Source organism: Copadichromis virginalis, linkage group LG14 (assembly GCF_057382275.1).
Source record: "Copadichromis virginalis isolate Kocher_CV1m ecotype Utaka linkage group LG14, C_Virginalis_male_GT1.1, whole genome shotgun sequence".
Taxonomy (NCBI): Eukaryota; Metazoa; Chordata; class Actinopteri; order Cichliformes; family Cichlidae; genus Copadichromis; species Copadichromis virginalis.
The window spans coordinates 39,325,225-39,346,453 of NC_140631.1; the positions used below are offsets into that span (position 1 = coordinate 39,325,225).

A 21,229-nucleotide genomic window follows, 5' to 3' on the forward strand; every position below is an offset into this window, starting at 1 on the left:
TCTGATAAATTTTCTGATTCAGTTTGAGTGCAAATAACTTAAAATGCTTTATTGATAAAACTATAAATAAAATTTTCAAAGTAAACTATGACACAATCAAAGTCGATCACTGTTGGGTCTGCTTGGCACGAAGCTTCTGTAAGGTTTTCTGTGAAGAGATGGGAGAAAAACATTCTTTTAACTTAAATTCAGGAAGTTCCTGCAGCTCCAAGAAGCCTATGTATGATTAAAGCGCTTCACCTTGTGGAACTCCTTAGCTTTCAGTCTGTTTTTTGCATAATCTTCCTGTCGACTCTTCGAGGCTTTCCGATGCTTCACCTCCTCCAGCTGCTCATACAGCCTGCGGAACAAAATTATTTTGATCTGGTAAATTACACTTCTGTTTAAACTACCTGAATAACTCCAAATATTATTTGACTACCTTTGAGTTCTCTGGTGCATCTTGGAAAGATTACGTCGCCTTTGCTCCAGCGTGCAGATCTTCATGTCATCCAGCTTCTTCTGTTCGGAATCACTCACTGAGAGAAAATAGCAAAATGTCATCGTTACACACCATCACAACATAATCAGACTCGATACAAGCAGTGAAGTGAGTAAAAAATAAATTAAAAAAATTATTTAGGGGACATTAGCCAATTCTAGCTAGTGACTGTTTCCATCAATTACCATCATCCCAGTCATTTAGTCAGCAAACTCATCCACTGGGCTTTCTCTGCACCAGATAAAGGACTCAGACCTTGAAACTTGGCCCACACACATTCTCATCCATTTCACTGAACACTGGAGCTCCTCAGGGTTATCTGCAGAGTCCCTTCCTTACCTACTGTACACCTCTGATTGCAGACCTGTTCATTTATCCAACATCATTATGTTGATGACACAGATGTTTCTGGGCTAATCTCAAGTGAAGAGGAGTCCGTATATGGAGACAGGTAGAGCGACAATCAGCACAGTGTTCAGTTTGCACCACTAAGACTATGGGGGGAAAGCAAAACAGACTCAGACCCACTGATGGAGAGTAAAGTCCTTCCAGAGAACCTGCCATAATAAAGTGGGCACATCAGAGGACATTTGGGAGGAACAACTGCTCATTTCTTTCTACAGTGCGACAGTTGAGTCTGTTGTAATGCACCGCTTACCAGTGTGGTATGCAGGCTGTTCTGTAGCAGACAAACAGGCACTGTGAGGAGTGGTGAGAACAGCAGAAAACAAAAAATATAAATGGCCCTACCTGGCGGATACTCAAACAAGCACAAAACATCAGGGAGTGCTCTCACCATCTGAACTGTTGCACTCTAGCAGAGGATAGAGATCAACCAAAACCCACACCTCAAGGCTCAGAGACCGGTCCTTTCCAAACACCATCTGTGTCACTTACATGCACCAATAAATGTCTGCACTGATAATTGACTCATGCTGCCATTTATAGCTTACTTGTTGTATTTTTTATTTATTATTGCTCTATTTGCAATGACAAAGCTATTTGGTTCTAAAGAATGCAGGTTTAACACATTTCCACATTAAATTTTTCAAACATAGAGGCTTCTTTAATATGCACTACATAAGCTGGTATAAACCTGCGTGCTGCCTCAAACCAGGCGCCTCATCTATAATAAAAAGACATACCATTGAAGATTAAGCTATCCAGCAGTGTATGAAATGATTAAAATGAGCCAGTAAAAACATCTGGAACTATTATCATTTGTGGATGATCCAGACCTCCTGCATGGCTTCCTGGACAGGCAGTGGAGCACCTTCTCTAACAGACTGATTCAGCTCCACTGTCATAAGGACAGGAAATATCTCACATGACATACCCTCACTCTCTATAATATAATTATCTCTCAGGCAGAAGCATCTGGCAGATTTCATGCAACCACTGTAATAAAATAATTTCCCTAATGCAGGATGAAGTAATTCTCATTTTTATTCTGGTGGTACCTGGTGGAAGAAGCTGGGGGGGTTTCTGCTGCTTGATGAAACCAGATTCCTCCATCTGTTGTGGGGCCTGTTCTCCCTTTGACTTTGTACTGGCCTTGTGTAGAGGTTCTGGTTTAGTTTTTGTGTTACAGGTCACTGGTTGACATGTGTTCGCTTTAGCTTGCTCACTTCCTTCTGGTAGCACTTGGAGCTCACGTTGAGTTTTAGCAAGAGCAACTTTGGCCTTGATTTCCTTCACCCTGTGGTTGGATCTCTGGAGCAGAGCTGCAAGTTTCTGCTGGTTGACATCTGGCTGGTCTCTGCACGGACCCCACTGAAACTCTAGGACTGTCACTGGAAAGAGGGAAGGAAGTAACGGTCAGGTTTATAAAGTTTTGGCTTAAAAATGATGTAATGTTAGGAGAGAAAATATGTATATCAGTCCCTTGACGTCTGTACTACAAAGCGATTCAAAGTACTACGGTATATTGCTTTTTGATGATTAACAAAAACTGTAGACCATCTTAGAGCCCCTTAATACCAGCACAATGAGGTCTGAGGGATCCTCCAGAAGGAATCATCCTGTGACATATTTGATCAGTAGTCCGTGATCTGTAATATCAATTATAACCTGATCTGGAGCACTTATCCTGCAGCATAAGTTACCATGGCGATGTACCCTAGTAAGACATGAACGACTTTACATTTAAAACTCAGAGTTTAACCTGAAGTTACCTCCCTGAGCTCAGAGTCCTGCTTCGTTGTTCAGGCCTATGGTTTTCCCACAATTCACCAGTTTGACTCTGTTATATTTCAGGCAGATATATTCCACTTGCTTTACCTGGATGTGTTTGGCTGTCGTACTCTGGAGTCTCCTCAGGTATCAACGTAGATTCTGCACCCTACAAGTAAATGTTAATGTTTAGAGATGAGAAAGTAACCTGAATGAAAACTCAGTCACGTCACTTCTGAACAGTCACCTCCATCTCTTGGCCTTTCTGCCCTTCCTCACCCCTTCCATCTGGATTCTTGATTACCCAAGCTCCCTCTTCCTCTGAGCTGGTGGACTCCTGGTCCTGCAGTGTAGAGTCTGTCAGGCTCACCAGTGTGATCTCAGACTGCTCCAGGATCCCCTTCTCTTTGGCTGCTTCCTAATAAACAACGAGTTATAAAAATAGGTAAAGCTAACTTAAAACGCCAGAAATAACAGTTTTTACTAAAATAACTGTGCTTTTTCAAAGTTGACCAAAGTAACAAATCACAGATTCATACCAGTATCTTATCAGAGACAGGAGAAACATTCCTCAGATTTGGACCGTGACCACACTTGATCTCTTCGGCACTGATTGAATCCGCGCCTCCAAGCCTTTCCTCTACCCGTGACACACCCAAAGCAGGTGTCTCATCACACATGGATAAATTTGACAGAATCTCAGCAGTTTGCTCAACATCTGCCCTCACGGTGGGAGATACTATCAGAACAGACTCCTGGGGATGGCATTGGGTGGTAATGAGCTGGGAGAAGGATTCATGTAAGGTGGAGGAAACTGCGGGGCTGCGGTTTGGCTCCTCCGTTCGAAGACGCTCTGGTGATGGCTCGGACTCCACAGAAGAAAGATCAGAGTGCGAAATGACCTCTACAGGTGTGGTAACACTGCATTCCCTGGTGGCTGGATGCACGTCAGGAAAATTGTGCACGCTGTGCTCAGGCTGGTGAAAGGTGATGGAGAGGTCTGCTGTTTCGTTTTGGGTGACCTCTGCCAAAAGGGGGTGGAATGAATCTGAACCTGCAAACTCTAAAAATGGTGAAAAACAATCTTTCATTAGGAGTAGCACCTTATCTCATGGAGTCTCACTTTAACTCCTCACATACTAACACCTGTTCATTGGAGTGATGATTTATTTCGCTGGGCACCCTTAAGCAAACCCAGACCAGGCCTTTTTCCTAAACCTGACTTCGGCCAGGTTTAGGAAAAAGCACAAGCATAAGAAGGGAGCTGCCACCTCACCTCCTTGCTTATGCACTTTTAACATAATTTTCAACTTTCTAATAACCAGTTAATAAATGGATTATCTTGATTGCTACTGTAAAGTGTCACCACAGATGACTGACCCCAGTAAAGTCTTACGTGAATATTTTGCACCACACCTTCAGCTCTGCCTGAGTCCATGTCTGTTGAACTGGTTTGATTCTGCGTTGTCGGATCCTGTGGATGTGGGCTCATAGCTGGGACAGAGGCACTGTGTGATGAGGCCTCGGGAGGCAGCGCTGGATATGATGGGACCCGGATGTCAGCTGAGACACCAAGAGTCACACGATTTCTTTTACCTGCAAACAAATGAATGACACGTCAAACTTCATGGTGGACATGCTTATGAAGACAGCTGGTTTGTATGAGACTGTTTATAGAAGATGAATTAAGTCCCATAATTTAATGGTCCTGTTTTTTAAGCCTCAAGTTGGCTGTTTTTCTACAAATCACCATCTCTGTGTTCTGAAACTGGGTGAGGGGTGGAGCTCACAGATACCAAGATGTGGCAGTGATCATCCAAAAGCATACTCTGCATTACTGTTGTTTCTGACTTTAATGGGGGCCATTATTTACAAAATGCTCGTGTTTAACTTCAACTGAAGTGGAAACTTGTAAATGAGACAAAAACTCACAATTGGAAGAATTCAAGCTAAAGTTGTTCAGCAAACTAATATTTGGTCATTTTCCCTGAAAAAGATTATTAAAAATCACATTTCTACGTAGTGTTTTTTTAAAAACTTACTTTCATGCCATAATTTTCAGGTTCTGAAAATAAATCATTGTAACCTGATGCCAGGTATTGATTGTACTAGTTCTCGTCCAGTTGGCTATTAGGGGCAATGACTGCAGTCACACAAGGGGAAAACCTTGATTTATGTTTTGCAAAAATACACCATTAGATCTAGAAACTAGGTCCATCTTTTATATACAGCATATTATATGAGCTCTACATATCCTGCTATAAAATTACTGATATATTTAGTTATTTTCACTGCACTGTAGCTAAGAATGTGATATTAGGTTTCACTCACTTTCCCTGATATTCAGCCATTAATTGATAAATTCAGTCAAATGATCATTTTACCTGAGCTTCCACTGTGCTGTTCTGCAGACTCGTCCAGCTCTCCTACCAGGGGTCTCATCTGGCTCTCATCGGGAGCTTCATCTAACCATGAGGTCGACTGCTGCGTCTCCATCCGACCCATCATATGACCTGCATAAAGGTCTCGCCCGCCGCTCAACCAGTGAGAGCTGGACTGATGGGAGAGCCGACCAATCATCCGACTCAGTGTGGAATCCCATCCATCTTGACCCACACTTGGGGAGAACAGCTGGCCCGGAGGGTGACCAAGCATTGATGAGTGAGCTGACGGATGACCAACAAGCTGCTCCAGGGCCGAATCCCTCTGCTCGGTAACGAGGCAGGATGACCGGTCTGCCAGCTGACCAATCAGAGGCCGGAAAGAATCCTGCTCATGATCGTCAACCAGTAATGAGGCTCCAGCAGAGAACTCGCCCACTTTGGGATCCACTTGATTGTGCACTTCCTGCAACGATAACAGGGGGAAAAAAAGAAAAAAAAAGAAGTCGTCAAATTCTTCTAAATCTACTTTCCACTTTTTTTTGCAATTTAGAGACTGGCTAGAACATAATAGAACAGAATAGCCCTATATTGTCATTGTAGATGTACAACTCCAATTCCAATCAAGTTGGGATGTTGTGTACTTTTTCAACCTATATTTAGTTGAATACACTACGAAGACAAGACATCAGGGGCCCGTTCTTCGTACCTCGCTAAGTAGGTTAGCTGGATTAGATTGTTGACGATTTCGCGTGATCCTGGATCGTTCGGTTCCCCGAAGCTCATCCGGGACTTGCTGTCATAGCAACAGAGCCGTAAGCGTAAACCTGCTCGGGAGCAGGTTTACTTTATGTAAACAGGATTAGATCGCGGCCACGCAGGTATGTCCGCTTCATTTATACGAAAGCAACAGCGATAAATAAATAACATCAATGTAACTGAAGATAATGCAGCACTTGATCCTTTTATTGATGTCACACAGATACATACAGGTCATTGCCTAAAAAAGGGAAATGTACTATTAACATTCTATTACATGTATGTGATTATTACAGATGTAATTCATATTTCAGAGTAGTAATTGTAAATTACTTCGTGTAATCAAGATGAGAGACCACGGCTATAAAAGCGAAGGTGGATTTGGGAAGCCTGTCGCAGCCATGTCCTGTCCGTTTACGCGAGCAACCCATTGCGGAAGGTGCAAGATTGATAAGGAGAGTCCTCAGAATTCAGCGTATATTGCGGGATAGACAGGATCCTTTAGCTCAGCGCGACAGTGTGCTCATTGAGAGATATCGATATTCCCGTGAGGGTATTATTCACTTAACCAACTTGTTGACGAGGGGGTGCAGGACCACCACCTGTCTTTTTTTGCTCTGCCCTTTTCTTGGTTGCTGTTATAAACAAACAAACAGATTATTTCAGGGTCTCTTTCCAAGAGACTAAAAGCAATATAAGTGATAAATATTACCATTCTGTAGAATATTCTTATATTTCACTTTTACTTGTTCCCATGTTCTAGTGGGTCCTGTTGTGGCTCTAATGTGAAAGGGGATATAATATAACAATATAATATAATGTAATATAATATTGGATAATATAGTGTGATATGATAAATCTACCCTACCGCCTACTGGTGTTGGCCAGAGGGGCCGATGGCGCGATATGGCAGCCTCGCTTCTGTCAGTCTGCCCCAGGGCAGCTGTGGCTACAACCGTAGCTGCCTCCACCAGTGTGTGAATGTGAGAGTGAATGAATAGTGGCATTGTAAAGCGCTTTGGGTGCCTTGAAAAGCGCTATATAAATCCAATATATTATTATTATTATTAAATTACTTACGAGTTTAATTTGTCAGCAACTTTCTGCCAGCCCTCTCTCCTTGCTTTTGCAGCCTTTGCAGTGTTCCCTTGCGTTCTGATTAAACTCTGAAACTCCTGAAATCCCTCACTCAGGAGTTCTTGCTCTGCTGCCGAAAAATACCGAGCCGAGCGCGCTCCTTCGACATTTTCGCCGACCAATCAGAGGGTTGCCGATCAATGTTTCTACTATCGATGCTTAGCCCCTTTTACGACACCCAGTGATGTCACATTACTGCGTCCAGCTGTAGTAATCGTCAACAGCAGGTGTGTTCGGGGAACCGGATTAGCGAGCTCACGGTTAGCGCGATGATTTGATCTTGGATGTGTCATTTGATCTTGGATGTAGTAAGCGACGTACGAAGAACGGGCCCCTGATGTTCAAACTGATAAACGTTATTGTTGTTTTGCAAATCTTCACTCATTTTGAATTTGATGCCTGCAACACGTTCAAAGAAGCTAGGACAGGGGCAGCAAAAGACTGGGAAAGTTGAGGAATGTTCAAAAAACACTTGTTTTGAAGAGGTTAATTGGAAACGGGTGTTTGTCATGATTGGGTACAAAAAAAGAGCATACCCAAAAGGTTCTGTCGCTCACAAGCAAGGATGGGGCGAGGTTCACCGCTTTGTGAACAAATGCATGGGCAAATAGTCCAGCAGTTTAAGAACAATGTTTCTCAATGTACAATTGCAAGGAATCTGGGGGTTTCATCATCTACTGTCTACAATATCATCAAAGATACAGAAAACCTGGAGAAAACTCTGCACATAAGGCCAAATACCAACACTGAATGCCCGTGACCTTTGATCCCTCGGGCAGCACTGCATTAAAAACCAACATCATTCTGTAAAGGATATTACCACATGGCCTCAGGAATACTTCAGAAAACCATTGTCAGTTAACACAGTTTGTAGCTTCATCTACAAGTACAAGTTAAAACTCTACTAATTCAACTCTAAAATCTGATTGATATAGTCTGCTGCTACAAGTAACACTGAAGCTCCAAACTACAAAGCTAGTGGGTGATGTTACTGGATATGTCCGTCCTTTGTCCAGTCTGTTTACTACCAGAGGAGTCTGAGCCCAACGGGCCATTACAAGCAAGACATTTAGCTGGTTTTGAGGTACTTCCCGTTTCAAGTGCAGAGTCTATGTTTATCTTTTATATACAGCTTAATACTCATAATTTGTGTTTGGGTTGCAACATGTGCATGCCCACAGACTCACTGAGCTCAGTTCAAGTGTAGAAGCCATCATGAAATGTACTTTAACTTAGTTCACTTCAGGTTCATTATGTTTACATCATCACTCAGGGTATTCAAATATCGATAACAGTTGTTACAAAGAGCTTCAAAGGACTCTAGTATAACAGCTTAAAACTGAATCACTGACCAGGCCTCTCGTCTCCGTTCCTGCTGCGTCTGAGAGAAGAGACTGGCGTCGTGCAGAGCTTTCATCCTCCCCTCTTCTCTCCAAGACTCGAAACAAAGACTGCTGAGAGACCGAAGCGCTGTGTTCTTCCACATGTGAGCCTTCACTGTCTAAAGATCAACAAAGGAATAAAACACTGTGCTATCAGACAGCCTTTGTCACATCTCAGCATCTTATCACACCATGTCTTAACACTCCTACCTAAACTATCAAGGTGAAGACAGAGCATCGCCTTCAAATAAACATGTCCATTTTGTACCTGTTTTCCCAGCAGAGCTGAGGGAGAGGTCAAGTTCCCGTGTATATTTGTCTATAATTTGTTGGATACTGCTGTCACTGAACATCGAGTCCACAGACAGACCAGGAGGGCCTGTCGCTGAGTTTTCCTTAACACAGAAGCTCTCACCAGACAGACAGGAGACGTGTTGTAAATCTGCTCCACCTTCTTGTTGATCAGTGCGTTTATGGAGGACAGATTTATCTAAAGAAGAAGAAGAAGAACCAGGTCAGCACATTAGAAGTATAGCAAAGTCAGAAACACAATGCAAAATAAGAAATAAAAATACAGTGAAATGAATCTAAACCAAGTACTTTTGAAATTCCTAAACCTACCCAAGTAAGTTTTCTGCCAAAACCTTTTATTAATCTCATGATTAATAATAAAAATTAAAATGAACATTTCTTGTGTGTCAATAACCTTACTCTGTCCCTGCTTCCCCGTTTCCCCCTGCTTTTCTTTCACTAAAGCACCAAAATGCCCCAGTTTAGATGTGTAAACCTGCCCCATCAGAGACTCATGCTGTGGCTTCTGATGTGAGCAGCCAAAAAAATGAAATGATTCAGACCATGGCAAAGTCCTCCACACTACAATCACAGACTTCTCCAGCCCTTAAAAATATTATTAATATTTTAATAATAATAAAATGTGAAAAATAATCATTTGGGTACGTGGACATGAATCAAAGCTGCAGCTATAACAAGAACTGCTGTGAGACTGTGATGGTCAGTTGTAACAAAGTCGTCTTATTAGGCCATTTTAAAGAAGGAGAAGTTTAAACGGCTTCTTTCAGACAGAAAATGAAATTATGAGCTGCACAAAGACCCAGAATCATGCAAAGTTACTTTAAAATCCAAGAATAGTCATCTGGAAGTGGGAATGAGCAGAACAGGTTCACTTTAAAGTTTAAGGCATAAGTCCATGCAAATGCACAGCAGCACACAGCTGTAACATATAAACAACATGCTCCCTTATAATCCTTACAGTTTAACCATATTATCCGTTTAATCATGAAGAACTACCCCAGTATCTGCTGGATCATCTGATTTAAAGCTGCACAGACATGTCACCTACACACCTGGCTGTTCCTCACCGGTGTTTACATTCTGCTCTGGGTCAGTAGTTATGTAGCTTCCGGTGGAGATGGTAGTAGAAGAGAAGCTGTCAGACCCAGGAGGCCTGTTTGGAGACTGACACAAAATAAACTGTCATGGCATCTTATCTTGTTATAGAGATAAACACACTCTGGACACACATTCATACAGTTGAACATATTGAGGCATTTTGAAATGAAAGCACACACAAACTTATGTTTTGAATATTTAATGCATTTGTATATATGAGCATCCTGACCAGCAGTGATGTACTCAACAAAAGACCAAACCCCTGAAGAATCACTTACTTTAACAGGAAACCCCACCTAAACACTAACACTGAAGCTCCAAAATACAAAGTTAGGGGGAAATGTTACTGTGGGGATGTCCGTCTTTTGTCCATCTGTTTACTACCAGAGGAGTCTCCCCCTACTGGCCATTACAGAAAGACACTGAGGTACTTCATGTTTCAAGTTCAGAATCTTTTTATCTTTTATATACAGGATAACACTCATACAAATGGACAGTGAAGACCTCTTTCCATTTGTAGAGAGACAACTTAAATTTGTGTTTGGGTTATAACATGTACCGACTCATACATAGACCTGGTGTTACGCAGACTCACTGAGCTCAGTTCAAGTGTAGAAACCATCATGAAATGTATTTTAATTTAATACAATTCAGGTTTATTATGTTTACATCATCGCTCAGTGGAAGGAAGGAAAGAAGAAAGACAAACACAAACCATTCACTCATCACAGGCAGACGAACACACACACACACACGCACACACACACACACACACACACACACGCACACACACACGCACACACACACACACACACACACACGCACGCACACACACACACGCAGCTTCTCAAACATAATCACAGGCTGAGGCAGATGCTGCCCAAGCACTCAGATTTGGCTATTTTTCATCATTGATCCACATCATCATGTGAACCTCAGAGGGTATTAAAATATACATAACAGTATTAATATGCACTGACATTTACTTCCTGCATATTAAAACTGCTCCTTCCCTTGTAGCTTTCTAACCCACTATTGGCTACATGAGCTTTCCAGGGGAGGAAAGAGCAGTGATAAACACTATATGAACACTGGGAAAATTGTCACTGGACTGGTTACCTCTGTGGGGGATCTGTAGCTCGTCACTGCAGGACCAGAGAAATCTGCTCCTCTCCCAGAGTCTGAGGAAAGGGGGGACTTTTTTCTTGGGACTGAATCTAGAAAACAGTGTTTCCACGTCAAGAAATCTTTAATTTCCCTGAATTCAGTGGTACCATTTTTTCCCTATGTTAAATCTTCTCTACCCACCAGAGATGGAGGATTCTGGAGATGCTCCTGCCTCTGTCAGTAGCAGTCTCTCTCTCCAGAGGCTGGATCTCCCTGAACTTGTCCCTGAGCTGGATAATCTTTCAGAGATCTTCTGTCCACTGCTGAACTCCGAGGTTGTCTGCAGAGTCCTGTCAGAAGCCATAGAGGAGTCGTACTCCTCCTGCTGATCCCAGCGTTCAATGTGTGAAGGAACTGTCACACCATTGTCTGGGCCTACAGCTAAAACAAATAAATAAGTCGGTGTTATACATGCAGGAGATGAAACTGCCCGATATTCACGTCTTACTGCAGCTGAGCAGACCTGCGAGTTGGCTGGCATCGACCGGAGTCTCCACCTCTTGAATAGCACTGAGCTCGTGCTGTTCAGTCATCATCTCCAAGAAGCCCAGCCTGAGGCGTGTCACAGGGGGCTTTGCTGCTCGTGGAGGGTGGAGGTGTCCTGAGTGGAGGACTGATGTCAGGCCAGGTCCGGCAGCAGCATCACTCTGAACTTTAAAGCACAAGAGAAACAACCAGTCAGAAATATGGACAAAAAAAAATGTGTACTGTTTCATTTTTAAAAACAATGCATTACTCTACATTTTATTTGTGACATCGCTCTGCAACTTTACATGCTCACACTTGAGTTCATGTTATCCCTAAACACTACCACTTTGCAATAAAAGCACTTACAATTGATTGTGGAATATCTAGGAGAGGAATTTTCACAAACTGACTTGCTGTAATCCCATTACAGTAGACTGCATGGCTAGGTACTTGTTTTTATTGAAGCCCAGGTTTATTAGGACAGTTTTAAAGTTGAGAAACAACAATGACAACATTCAAAAAACACAAAGCCTGAATTTAAAGATGAAGATATAGTGTCCCGTCCTGGACTCTAACGAAGATAGACAAGACAAGATTCCACTTTTACTTTTGCAGAAAAGCTGGAAAACGCTTTTGGGAAAACGTTCTCGTGCCCAAAATGTTCTTTGAGCACCAGACACAAATTTAAAATATGAGTAGAAAGTGATATTTTTGACTGTAAAAACCACAAGCATGTTTAAGGAATAATTTTCATAACTTGAAATGCAAATAGAAACTGTACATTCTTAAAAAATATGCACAAGTTTTGCAAACAAAGTTATATGGTACTATTTACCTAAAAATGCAGCCAAGGCTCAGGCGTTTTTCATATAACCATTTCAAACTATTTACAGAACAATCAGGTGCTCTGCGTCAAATAAGGCGGCACACAAATTATTTATGCAACTCCAAAAAATAGTTTGTGTCCACTATAACACAGATGAGAACAGCACAGGGATAAACCTGCAGGTCTGACAGCAGGTGTGTCACTCAGCGTTTACACTGCAATCTGCCTTTAGTGTTTTTTTTGCAGCAACTGTGACATTAACTAGTAGAACTAACACACAAAACAACAACCACACACTAACTACACAAGACAACACACTAACTTGAGACTCCAAACACGGTAAACGTCACAAATCTCTCACGTATCAAAACTCTCTCTCTCTCGCCGGTCACTCCTAAAACTTCCCCCTCTTCCCAAACGATCAAATGCCACATGTTGCCATATCATTTTTTGATTGGTCGACATGGTACATTTTTCCACCAATAGGGAAGGAGTGTTTTTTTCTTTTTTCACTCACAAGCTTTCACTTGAGTAAATTAACTCACATTACTGCCAAGTAATGTTAGCCAAGTTCACAGCATATACCATAATAGCGCTGCCACACTGCATCACTCTCAGTGCATTTCAATCATTTCTCCAGCGAGTTTGATAGCTAGCAAAATAATAATAATAATAATTTTTAAAAATTGCATGTGTAACGTACACGTACTGGAAAATTATTTACTAGGATTCACCTATCATGCGACTGGAGAGTGCCAACTCCGCCATTGTCGTTTTCCATCAAACACTCATTACAACAGCAACCTACAGGTATGTTAGCGCACTCATCCCCGACTGTTAGAGGGAGGGGCGGGGTCACACGTCGAAACAGACGCAAGGCAGCCAGGCGGGGAAATTTTGCTTTTACATTTTGCGACTCATTTTATTTCTCTATCTGATAAGAAAACTATTCAATCAGATAGTTATTTGTTGTGAATGAAATACAGTTACACTTTCAAGCACTTTTAAGCACCACATCTGAAATTCAAGCACTTTTCAAACCTTGAAAAAGACAACATTAAAATTCAAGTATTTTCAAGGAGTTCAAGCACCCGTACGAACCCTTTAAGGAATAAAGATCAGTGGTTTGTAATAGTGCTTGTTAACTTAAGAACGATCGTTATTATTGTTTACTTCATTCAGTCATGTGCATTTGTCCCAGAAATCATTTTGACAAAAATATCTCCATTCTCAACATGTCAGCTACCTGTTTGACTGCTGTTGGATGGATGTTGTTCAGAGGAGCTGTCGCGATCTTGAGGGTCCTCTAGGTGTGATAAAGTTCCTCCATTAGACTCCTCTATGGCCTTGAGCAGGGATGCAAGTAACTGGAGGCGATTCTGATTAATGTTCTCCGAAACCGCAGTTTCACCATCAGGCCGAGAAACTGGCTGTAGGTGAGAAAAAGTCATCAGGATGGTTCATTTCTCACATGTTCTTTCACTCTTAAACATTTAAGCTGATGGTGTTTTTTGGCACTCTGCTTTTCAGTCTTTGTTTCTACGCAATCCTTTCTTAAAACTATGATTTTTTTTTACTGCAAAATAACTGCTTTAACAGTCCTCTCACTTACTTGTGCATCGGTATTAATCAGAGCCTGCAATGTCTCCTTTTGTCTCCTCATCTGCACCATCTCCAAGTCCTGTCTCCGCCTCTCCTCTTCCTGTTGCCTTTGCTGCAGCATCAGTGCCTCCCTCTGCTCTAGTACTCGCCTCTGGGCCTCCTGCAACTCTTGTCTTTGTCTCTCCATGTTGTCCTCTCCAACGCTCAGGGATCCAGTGCTCCGAGAGGCCTCTGCCTCAGCCAGAGCATAACCTGAAAGTGGAGCTGTAACCTCTGCGATGGTCGATTTCATGACTTTGAAGGGTTCAGAGGATGGCTGCACTGGGATGCTGCTAGAGTGATGTTCTGTGAATCGTTTACAAGGCAGCTTCTCTTTGGTGACTGACAGCGGTCTCATTCTCTCTGGAAGGTGCTCTGTTACTTTCTCCATTATGCTGTCAGTCAGCCAAGACGTGTCATTTAGTCTCTGGTATCTCAGACTGTCTGAGTCAGATTCAACATCATCTGGCAGCGGTTTGGAAGCCAGACTAAAACCAGATAGGCTCGGAGGGGACGTTAATGTGTCAGATTCTTCTGTGGAAACATCCTCAGAGGTTTGTGGCAATTCATGATTATACACAGGCACTGCATGAGCCTGGAGAGGAGCCTGGGGAGGAGCCTGGAGAGGAGCCTGGGGAGGAGCCTGGAGAGGAGCCTGGGGAGGAGCCTGGGGAGGAGCCTGGGGAGGAGCCTGGGGAGTCTGCAGAGGGGGGTGGAGAGGAGCATGGGAAGTATTCAGCGGGGGATGGAGATGAGCCTGCAAAGGGCCCCAGGGAGCGTGGAGAGGAGCATGGAGAGGAGCCGGCGCAGCTTGCAGACGACCTGGATGACGAACACACTGTGTACTGTTTGGAGGTGGATGAGCAAGGCCTGGAGGCACAACAGGAGGTAGTAATGAAGTGGCAGTCATGTTGTAACGAATCTGTAGAGCTTGTTGGTATTCCTCCAGGCGCTGGCGAGCCACTTTCACTCTTTGGTGGATTCTAAAATTTAAAAAAAACAAAACAACAACAACATCAAAGGCATTAAAGTTATGTAAACTCAGAATCACAAACTGGCCCAAACAGATTTATTCATCACACCTGTTTTGCTCTAACAACCGCTGCTGGTATTCTCTGATCCTTTTGCTATGGTCGTCCTTATCTGCAGGAGGAACTACCTGTGAAGATCAAACACAAAGGAAGGGATTACTCATACAGCCTGGAAAACCCCTCACAGAAGACAATGGTGGAGGACAAAACCTTGAATTTCCACAGTTCACATTACTAGTTTTTGACCAGTCCCTCCCAAGTGTGTGTGAATCTGTTAGATTTATTTTCTCAACTTAATTTTTCTCTTCTTATCTGGAAAATATCCCATCTAAGCTGTATTTGATTCTCTGTCCTGGATTGTCATAAATCATCACTAATATAATCTTCTCAGGCTCTGGCTATGACGGGGTGGGCAACTGGTAATGAACTAATCATTTGATTCAGGTGTGTTGACCCAGGGTGATATCTAAAACCTGCAGGACACCGGCCCTTGAGGCCTGGAGTTCCCCCGCCCCTGGGCTATGAGCACAGAAGCTCCACCTACATGTTAATCAAACCTGTTTGTGAGAGGCAGCCAATCAGAAGAATTGCTCAAATGAGGAGGAACTAAAGTAGCTTGCTTCAAAGTCAGGATGTCATGAGGGAAAACACATACAACAATGTGAAGATTATTTTGAACTGTAAATCAGGCAAGAGCAAATTATACATAATACGTTGGTCAACTTTAAGCAAAAAACAACAAATAACAACTGAACATGTTTCTCAGACTAAAGTAATATTAGACCCAAGGAGGTTAAGCATCAGAAGATGTTAACCGCATGTATAACATCCATGACATATTTTGCATCTTCGCTATTATGAGCATGTCAAGATTAATCCAATAAATAGAATTTTCAATAGCCATTAAAAAAACCTGATAACAGGAAAATTGAATGGAGGTTTGACAGTTGGATTAGAGACCTACCTCATTGGCTAAATTAGGGGTGATAGAGATGACATCGTGGTCATGGACTGGCACTTCTGGTTGGTTAATGGTTTCTTCCTGGGTCACGGCAGCCTTCAGTCGTTCTTTCTCCTGCTGAGCTTCAAGCAGCATCTGCTCCAACTTGGCCTTCTGGTCTTCCAGCTCCTGCAGCAAAAACATCTGCTGCTGCTTCTCCCTTTCAAGCTCCGCTTCCTGGGCAGGAAAAAAAAAAAAAGAGGCTTAAAAAGTGATGCTACTAGATGCAAACTCAGATTTGAGCTACGTTTTAGTTTAGAAGATAAAATTTTAGCTGCATCAGGTGTGTTACTGTTAATTCAAAGCTAGTCCCTGGTAAAATCTTTATCACCTCCTCTCCAAAAATCACCAGCAGGAATTCACAACAAGCCCACAATGAGTTTCTCAGCAAAACCTGGTTCTAACCAGTCAGTGAACTGGTGATGAAGTACTGGGACAACAATGAAACAAGTGCTTACAATATAGAGAAGATCTGTTCGATCAACAATGGTCTGCTGCAGTGTCAAAATTCTGGGACAGAATAGAGAAGGGGGGCACAGAAAATCAAACAAGAGGGGGGCACAGAGCAGTAGTCTCGCATACTTTGTACACCGCCTCCATCTGACTACAGAGCTCCCTGCAGGCATGCTCGGATTTTAGCGGACAGTGAACGTGCCATCTCTGCAGGACTAGAAAACCAGCTCCCAACCATCGCGGGACACAGAGTACAGACATTTAAGTTTTTTACTCTCAATATTAACTCCTCCCATCTAAGTGAAAAGTCTCACAGAAATTAAAATGAACACGTACCCGTTTCTTTCGCTCTTCTTCAAACTCTTGGATTCTATTGGCCAGAGCAGCAGGAAACTGAGTATCTGAAGCTGATGATGGCAGCGGCGTTTTCTCTGATGCTGGTTGAGTTCAGAAAAAAATCCACAAGATTATAACCTTGTAATAAACATTTGTACTTTTTTAAACTGTTAAAATAATATTAATAGTTTTATTAATATTTATGTAGATTGTTCTTACAGCTGATCACAGTCACTGATTACCTGGTGGAGACCGGTCAGCCTCCTGGGGCTCGGTGGGGGTCCATTCGTCTTTTCCTCCGCTGATCAGAGAGCCTGTTTCGATCGTCATGTCACGCTCTGGGATCTGATCTCGGATGATCGTTGGGGAATCAGCAGCAGAGCTGCGACTGCTGTGGTCAATCCACTGGTTCCTTTGGCTCCTGATACGATCCAGGAGCCTCTTCAATGCCCGTTGAGGAGCAGGTTTCTGGGAAACCACTGCAAACAAAGAAAAACTCAAGGAAATTACATCAAGGTTTCAACATTCATGCTACATTCTGGGCCAGAAGGTTTTTTATTTCTCAGAATTTGACATAATTCATACAATACACTTCAGTAAGCTATTATCTGACAACTGATCTTATTATAAACTGCACAAGAATGACTTGAGTTTTTAAATCTGGTGCTTCTGGTCACCTTCAGCTGATGTTTCCTGCTCAGTGCTTCCAGGTTCCTGCTCTGTGTCATGTTGTGCATTTTCTGTTTCAGGTGTTGTGATTTCATCCACTGTGACATCCAGCTCTTGATCTTGGCTGGTTGTGGAGTGGGCTGGAAGAGGCTCAGGTGCCAGCTGGACCACCAGGTCACCTTTAACCCCTGTAACAATTAACAAAGTTTAAAGAGGCTTCAGAGCAACTTCAGTGCCCATTTCTGGCCAACGTTGTTTCTCTGGTTTTAAGAACATGTATGAATACTGAAAACCCGGATTTGCTACAAAATACACGATGAAGAGTCCTTACTCCTCTCTCCAGTGTACATGTCCTCAAAGGCGAACTCCATCTCCCTCTGGAAGTCTTCTCTCATTTCCTGTCTCTTATAGAGAGGCTGGAAGATCTGAGGAGGCATCTGCGACACCTGCTGCCTCCTCCTGAGCAGATCTGTCTGCTGCATGTGTTCCAGTTCAACCAACAAACGCTCATGATCCTAAAGGAGGCCATTAAACACCGATCAGGCACTTCATATGACCAAAAAGTAAACAGTTCTCATCTCTTCTTACAGCTAAACAAGTTAAATGCAAGCCTATCAAACATGTTAAAGTACTACATTTTTTAAACATGTAATGAAAGTGCAACCTCCACAAGAATTTCTTTATTCTGGCATGTAAGTGACTAGGTTAATTAGTCGCCAGGTTAACAGGCAAGTTGTACCTGCATGAGCTGTTCCTTCCTCAGAGCCTGCCTCCCTCTGAGACGAGCCTTCTCCAGCTGCTCTTCTCTCCTCCTCATTTCCTCTGTCTCCAAGTCCTGCTGTCTTTTCGCATGTAGCTCAGCTTCCTCGTGGGCATTTGGCTGATTAGGCAGATCGATTAGATAACTCTGACAAATCGCGCTGGTAAATACAAACAAAAATCAGAGGGTGTTTTACCTGGTTTATGTCCACCTCTCTGTCCACTGTACTCTTGGCCATGTGGTAATGTGTGGTAGCGAAAGCACTCACATCCGATCTCCTTACGAAACGTGGCTTTTTGGGACTGATGTTCTGCTTCAAGGAGAGAAGACAAGGTTACCTTGACTTTCATTTAGCTTTACTTTCATTTGATATTCAGGATTTGGAAACGTTCAGGAAATTATTATCACTGTTTGGGAAAATCACCTGAACAGGGTTTGGGAGAGGCAGTGGAAGGCTAGCCACCTTTGCTGATCTTTCCTTTTCTGCCAGTAATGCCTTCTTCCTGGCATTGACAACTCTACAGAACAGTGAAGCCACAGGTTTAATGATCAGTTCATTCTGATTAAATTTAAACACATAAACATCTGAAAATTCTTGTGATGACGCTCACTGGTTTTGCTTCTCATGGTCTTTAAGCCTCTGTGATTTGAGCTCCTTCAGCGCTTCTCGATAACGCTCCTCTGCTTTGACGTGATTCTCCTCCTCCCTCTGAGCTATGGCTGCCAAGTCGGGTTCCTTGAACAACAAGTTTAGCCACGAAAAATAAATATCATATGGACAAGGGTTAACAAGAATCAAATATCAACATGGTGCAGTGTATTCTGCCATTTCTAAACAATTCAAATACTACTAAAGTGTCCTAGTGCAAAAGACTGAAGCACGCTAGACTACTATTACTCTGCTTCTTCCTTAAGCAGATTGAACATTAATATTTTGTTTTCTCACAGAGTGAAAAAACCCAACCTAAGTTGGAGCTCTAGCTCGGGGACATAATTTATTTGACAAAAGTCATTCAAAGTTTAAACTTTTAGTAACATAATCAGTCTTTCAATAGCTTCTATGTTTTTTTCCCAAAGTTTAAATTTAGCTTTTATTAAAAGTTGACATTTCTCCTTCATTCTGCAGACACGATAGGATGACATCACTAACTGCTGATTTCCGTTCTAGTCTTTAAAAAAAAAATAGTTTCATGCACAGGTCTTATCCTTTCAGCGTACAAATGATAAAACATACCAAACTTTTTGTCCACTTTCAACTGAGAAGACACATTGTAAAATTTCAGTTGAGAATTGGAAATGCAGGATGTCTCTCTCTCTCTCTCTCCTGCAATTACTTCCATATAATAAAGACTAAGGTTGTGAAAAATTAGTATGTGGTCAAGCAGCTGGTGCAATGATACACTCAAAATGTCTTAGTTGGATACACAACAACTAGAACGTAGCAAAGAGTATTCGGTGGAGGTTTTTTCCCCAAAGGATGACAAAATATTTTTCTTTGGATTTTGGACTGTCACTGTTACTTTGATCTGTGGATTTCAGTATTCATGACAACTTAAAAATATTTTTATAAATTAAATAATTAAAATAATAGCAAATATATATAATTATATATTTATATGAAGCTTGCTTTACATGATTTATCTAACTGTCTTAAACAGATGAATCTTCTCGGGAAGTTTAAGACATTTTCTAACTAATTTCAGACATTTTAATGACCCACAGAAACCCTGTGGACACTGCACTGATGTGGCTCAAAATTTGGTTTCATACATTCTTTTTATTCTTTCATAATCCCCGTTTTAGTGTCTCTAATTTTAACTATTTTAGCCTTACGTTTTCTTTTGCATTCCTGTGCCCCTGGCCGAGCAGCTGGAGACTCTCCTGGTATAACCTCTGCAGCCTCTGGAGCTTTTCCCTCTGCTGTTGCTCCCACTCCTTCCTCAGCTCCCGCTCAAGTTGTTGCAGCTCATACTGTCGCCTCTGCTCAACATCTTGGCGGATCTGCTGTGCAATGTACCGGTGCTGCTCCCGCACCTGTGTGTCAACACAAAACACACACTCAGTGTGCATATATCACGCAGAACTATGCACATGGCATAGTGACAGTAGGTTACAGTGATGACCAACTTAATTATCTTCATCACGTCATCTGTCAACAGAAAAAAATGGATGCAATACAAAAGATAAATCTTGGCCACTAATACCAGCAAATCTAATCTTATTTGAAAAAATAAATAAATAAATAAAAATGTGTCAGCAAACTTCATAGCAGAATACTTTGTGAACTTTAGGTCCTTCACTGGTTAGTTACATACGAGACTTTACAGCTTCATCATGCTAAAAGAAATACTACGCGAATACCCTGAAACTGTCTGCCTTTGTTTATTCATGTGTCAAAGCAACTTTCGGAGACAGAACAGACCGATCAGACTTCAAAAAAATGACTGTACGCACATAAAAAGACAGATCTTTTACACATGCAAGTAAAATTTAATGTAGGCTGAAGTTATGAACTCATGTGAGCCTTAATATAGTGTTTATCAGACAGAAACAGGGGTTCAAGTAAGCACTGGCGCTTCATCGGAAAACATCCCACAGGTGCTGGAAATCAGGGACCTAAAGTGAAGCAGAAAGCCATAACACCGCCTTATTACCTGCTGTATCCGCAGTTTTCTCCTCCTTTCCTGCTCCTCTCGTATCATCCGAGCCTCTTCGTTGGGACTCGGTCTTAATCTGGACACTTTTCTCTTCATTTTGGAGCACTTCACTGGCGGACATTTCCCCCCAAAAAGCAAACAGCAGGTTGCGGTTCAGCTAGCGGCGACGGCTAATGTTTGCACGCTTCACTTTGTTCGCCGGCATAAAGGTTCCGTAGGACAACTTAAACTTGAAACAAGTGTTTACTATACAAGCAATTACCAGGCAGGACGCTTAAAGTGCTGTTTATTATCCGAAATCCATGCCAACCCAAAAAACGGACGTTTTTGTTTTTTTCTTTGTCCTAAACGTCACATCCGGTAGTTTAAACTGCCCGCCGTGTCTTTGCCGTCCACATGAAATATTAGTTCCTAGTCATTATATCTGCATAAAAAACATTTTATGCATTTAAACATAAAATACATAAAAAAAATACATCAATAATATATATATACAAGC

At 42.2% G+C, this 21,229-nt stretch overlaps 1 protein-coding gene across 7 annotated transcripts; it reads right to left on the reverse strand.

The window, feature by feature from the left end:
- Positions 1–28: 28 nt before the first annotated feature.
- Positions 29–21,063, reverse strand: cep295 (centrosomal protein 295). Of its 7 annotated transcripts, XM_085430872.1 has the most exons (29): positions 20,728–21,056; positions 19,907–20,107; positions 18,685–18,809; positions 18,498–18,591; positions 18,270–18,386; positions 18,053–18,193; positions 17,645–17,828; positions 17,322–17,501; positions 16,887–17,123; positions 16,645–16,745; positions 15,816–16,032; positions 14,907–14,979; positions 13,796–14,807; positions 13,430–13,613; positions 11,353–11,541; positions 11,031–11,270; positions 10,842–10,939; positions 9,677–9,788; positions 8,581–8,802; positions 8,283–8,431; positions 5,038–5,500; positions 4,070–4,249; positions 3,193–3,716; positions 2,901–3,071; positions 2,762–2,822; positions 1,942–2,274; positions 422–518; positions 241–340; positions 29–148 (listed from the first exon to the last, which is right to left on the reverse strand). In XM_085430872.1, exons 1-29 carry the CDS (start codon positions 20,824–20,826, stop codon positions 107–109), a joined length of 5,946 nt encoding a protein of 1,981 aa, XP_085286998.1. In that variant the 5' UTR covers positions 20,827–21,056; the 3' UTR covers positions 29–106. The 7 variants fall into 7 exon arrangements, with proteins under 7 accessions (XP_085286998.1, XP_085287003.1, XP_085286999.1 ...); XM_085430877.1 differs by lacking the exons at positions 29–148; positions 241–340 and adding an exon at positions 1,140–1,180 and having other exon boundaries at positions 493–518; positions 20,728–21,058; XM_085430873.1 differs by lacking the exons at positions 29–148; positions 241–340; positions 422–518 and adding exons at positions 821–969; positions 1,140–1,180 and having other exon boundaries at positions 20,728–21,058.
- Positions 21,064–21,229: the final 166 nt, after the last annotated feature.

Coding starts and splice junctions, on each gene's coding strand:
- cep295 (XM_085430872.1), bottom strand. CDS start 20,826: ATGAAGAGAAAAGTGTCCAGATTAAGACCGAGTCCCAACGAAGAGGCT. Junction 13,614..13,795: donor TGATTAATACCGATGCACAA/GTAAGTGAGAGG, acceptor TCTCACCTACAG/CCAGTTTCTCGGCCTGATGG. Junction 519..1,941: donor CCCCCAGCTTCTTCCACCAG/GTACCACCAGAA, acceptor ATTTTCTCTCAG/TGAGTGATTCCGAACAGAAG.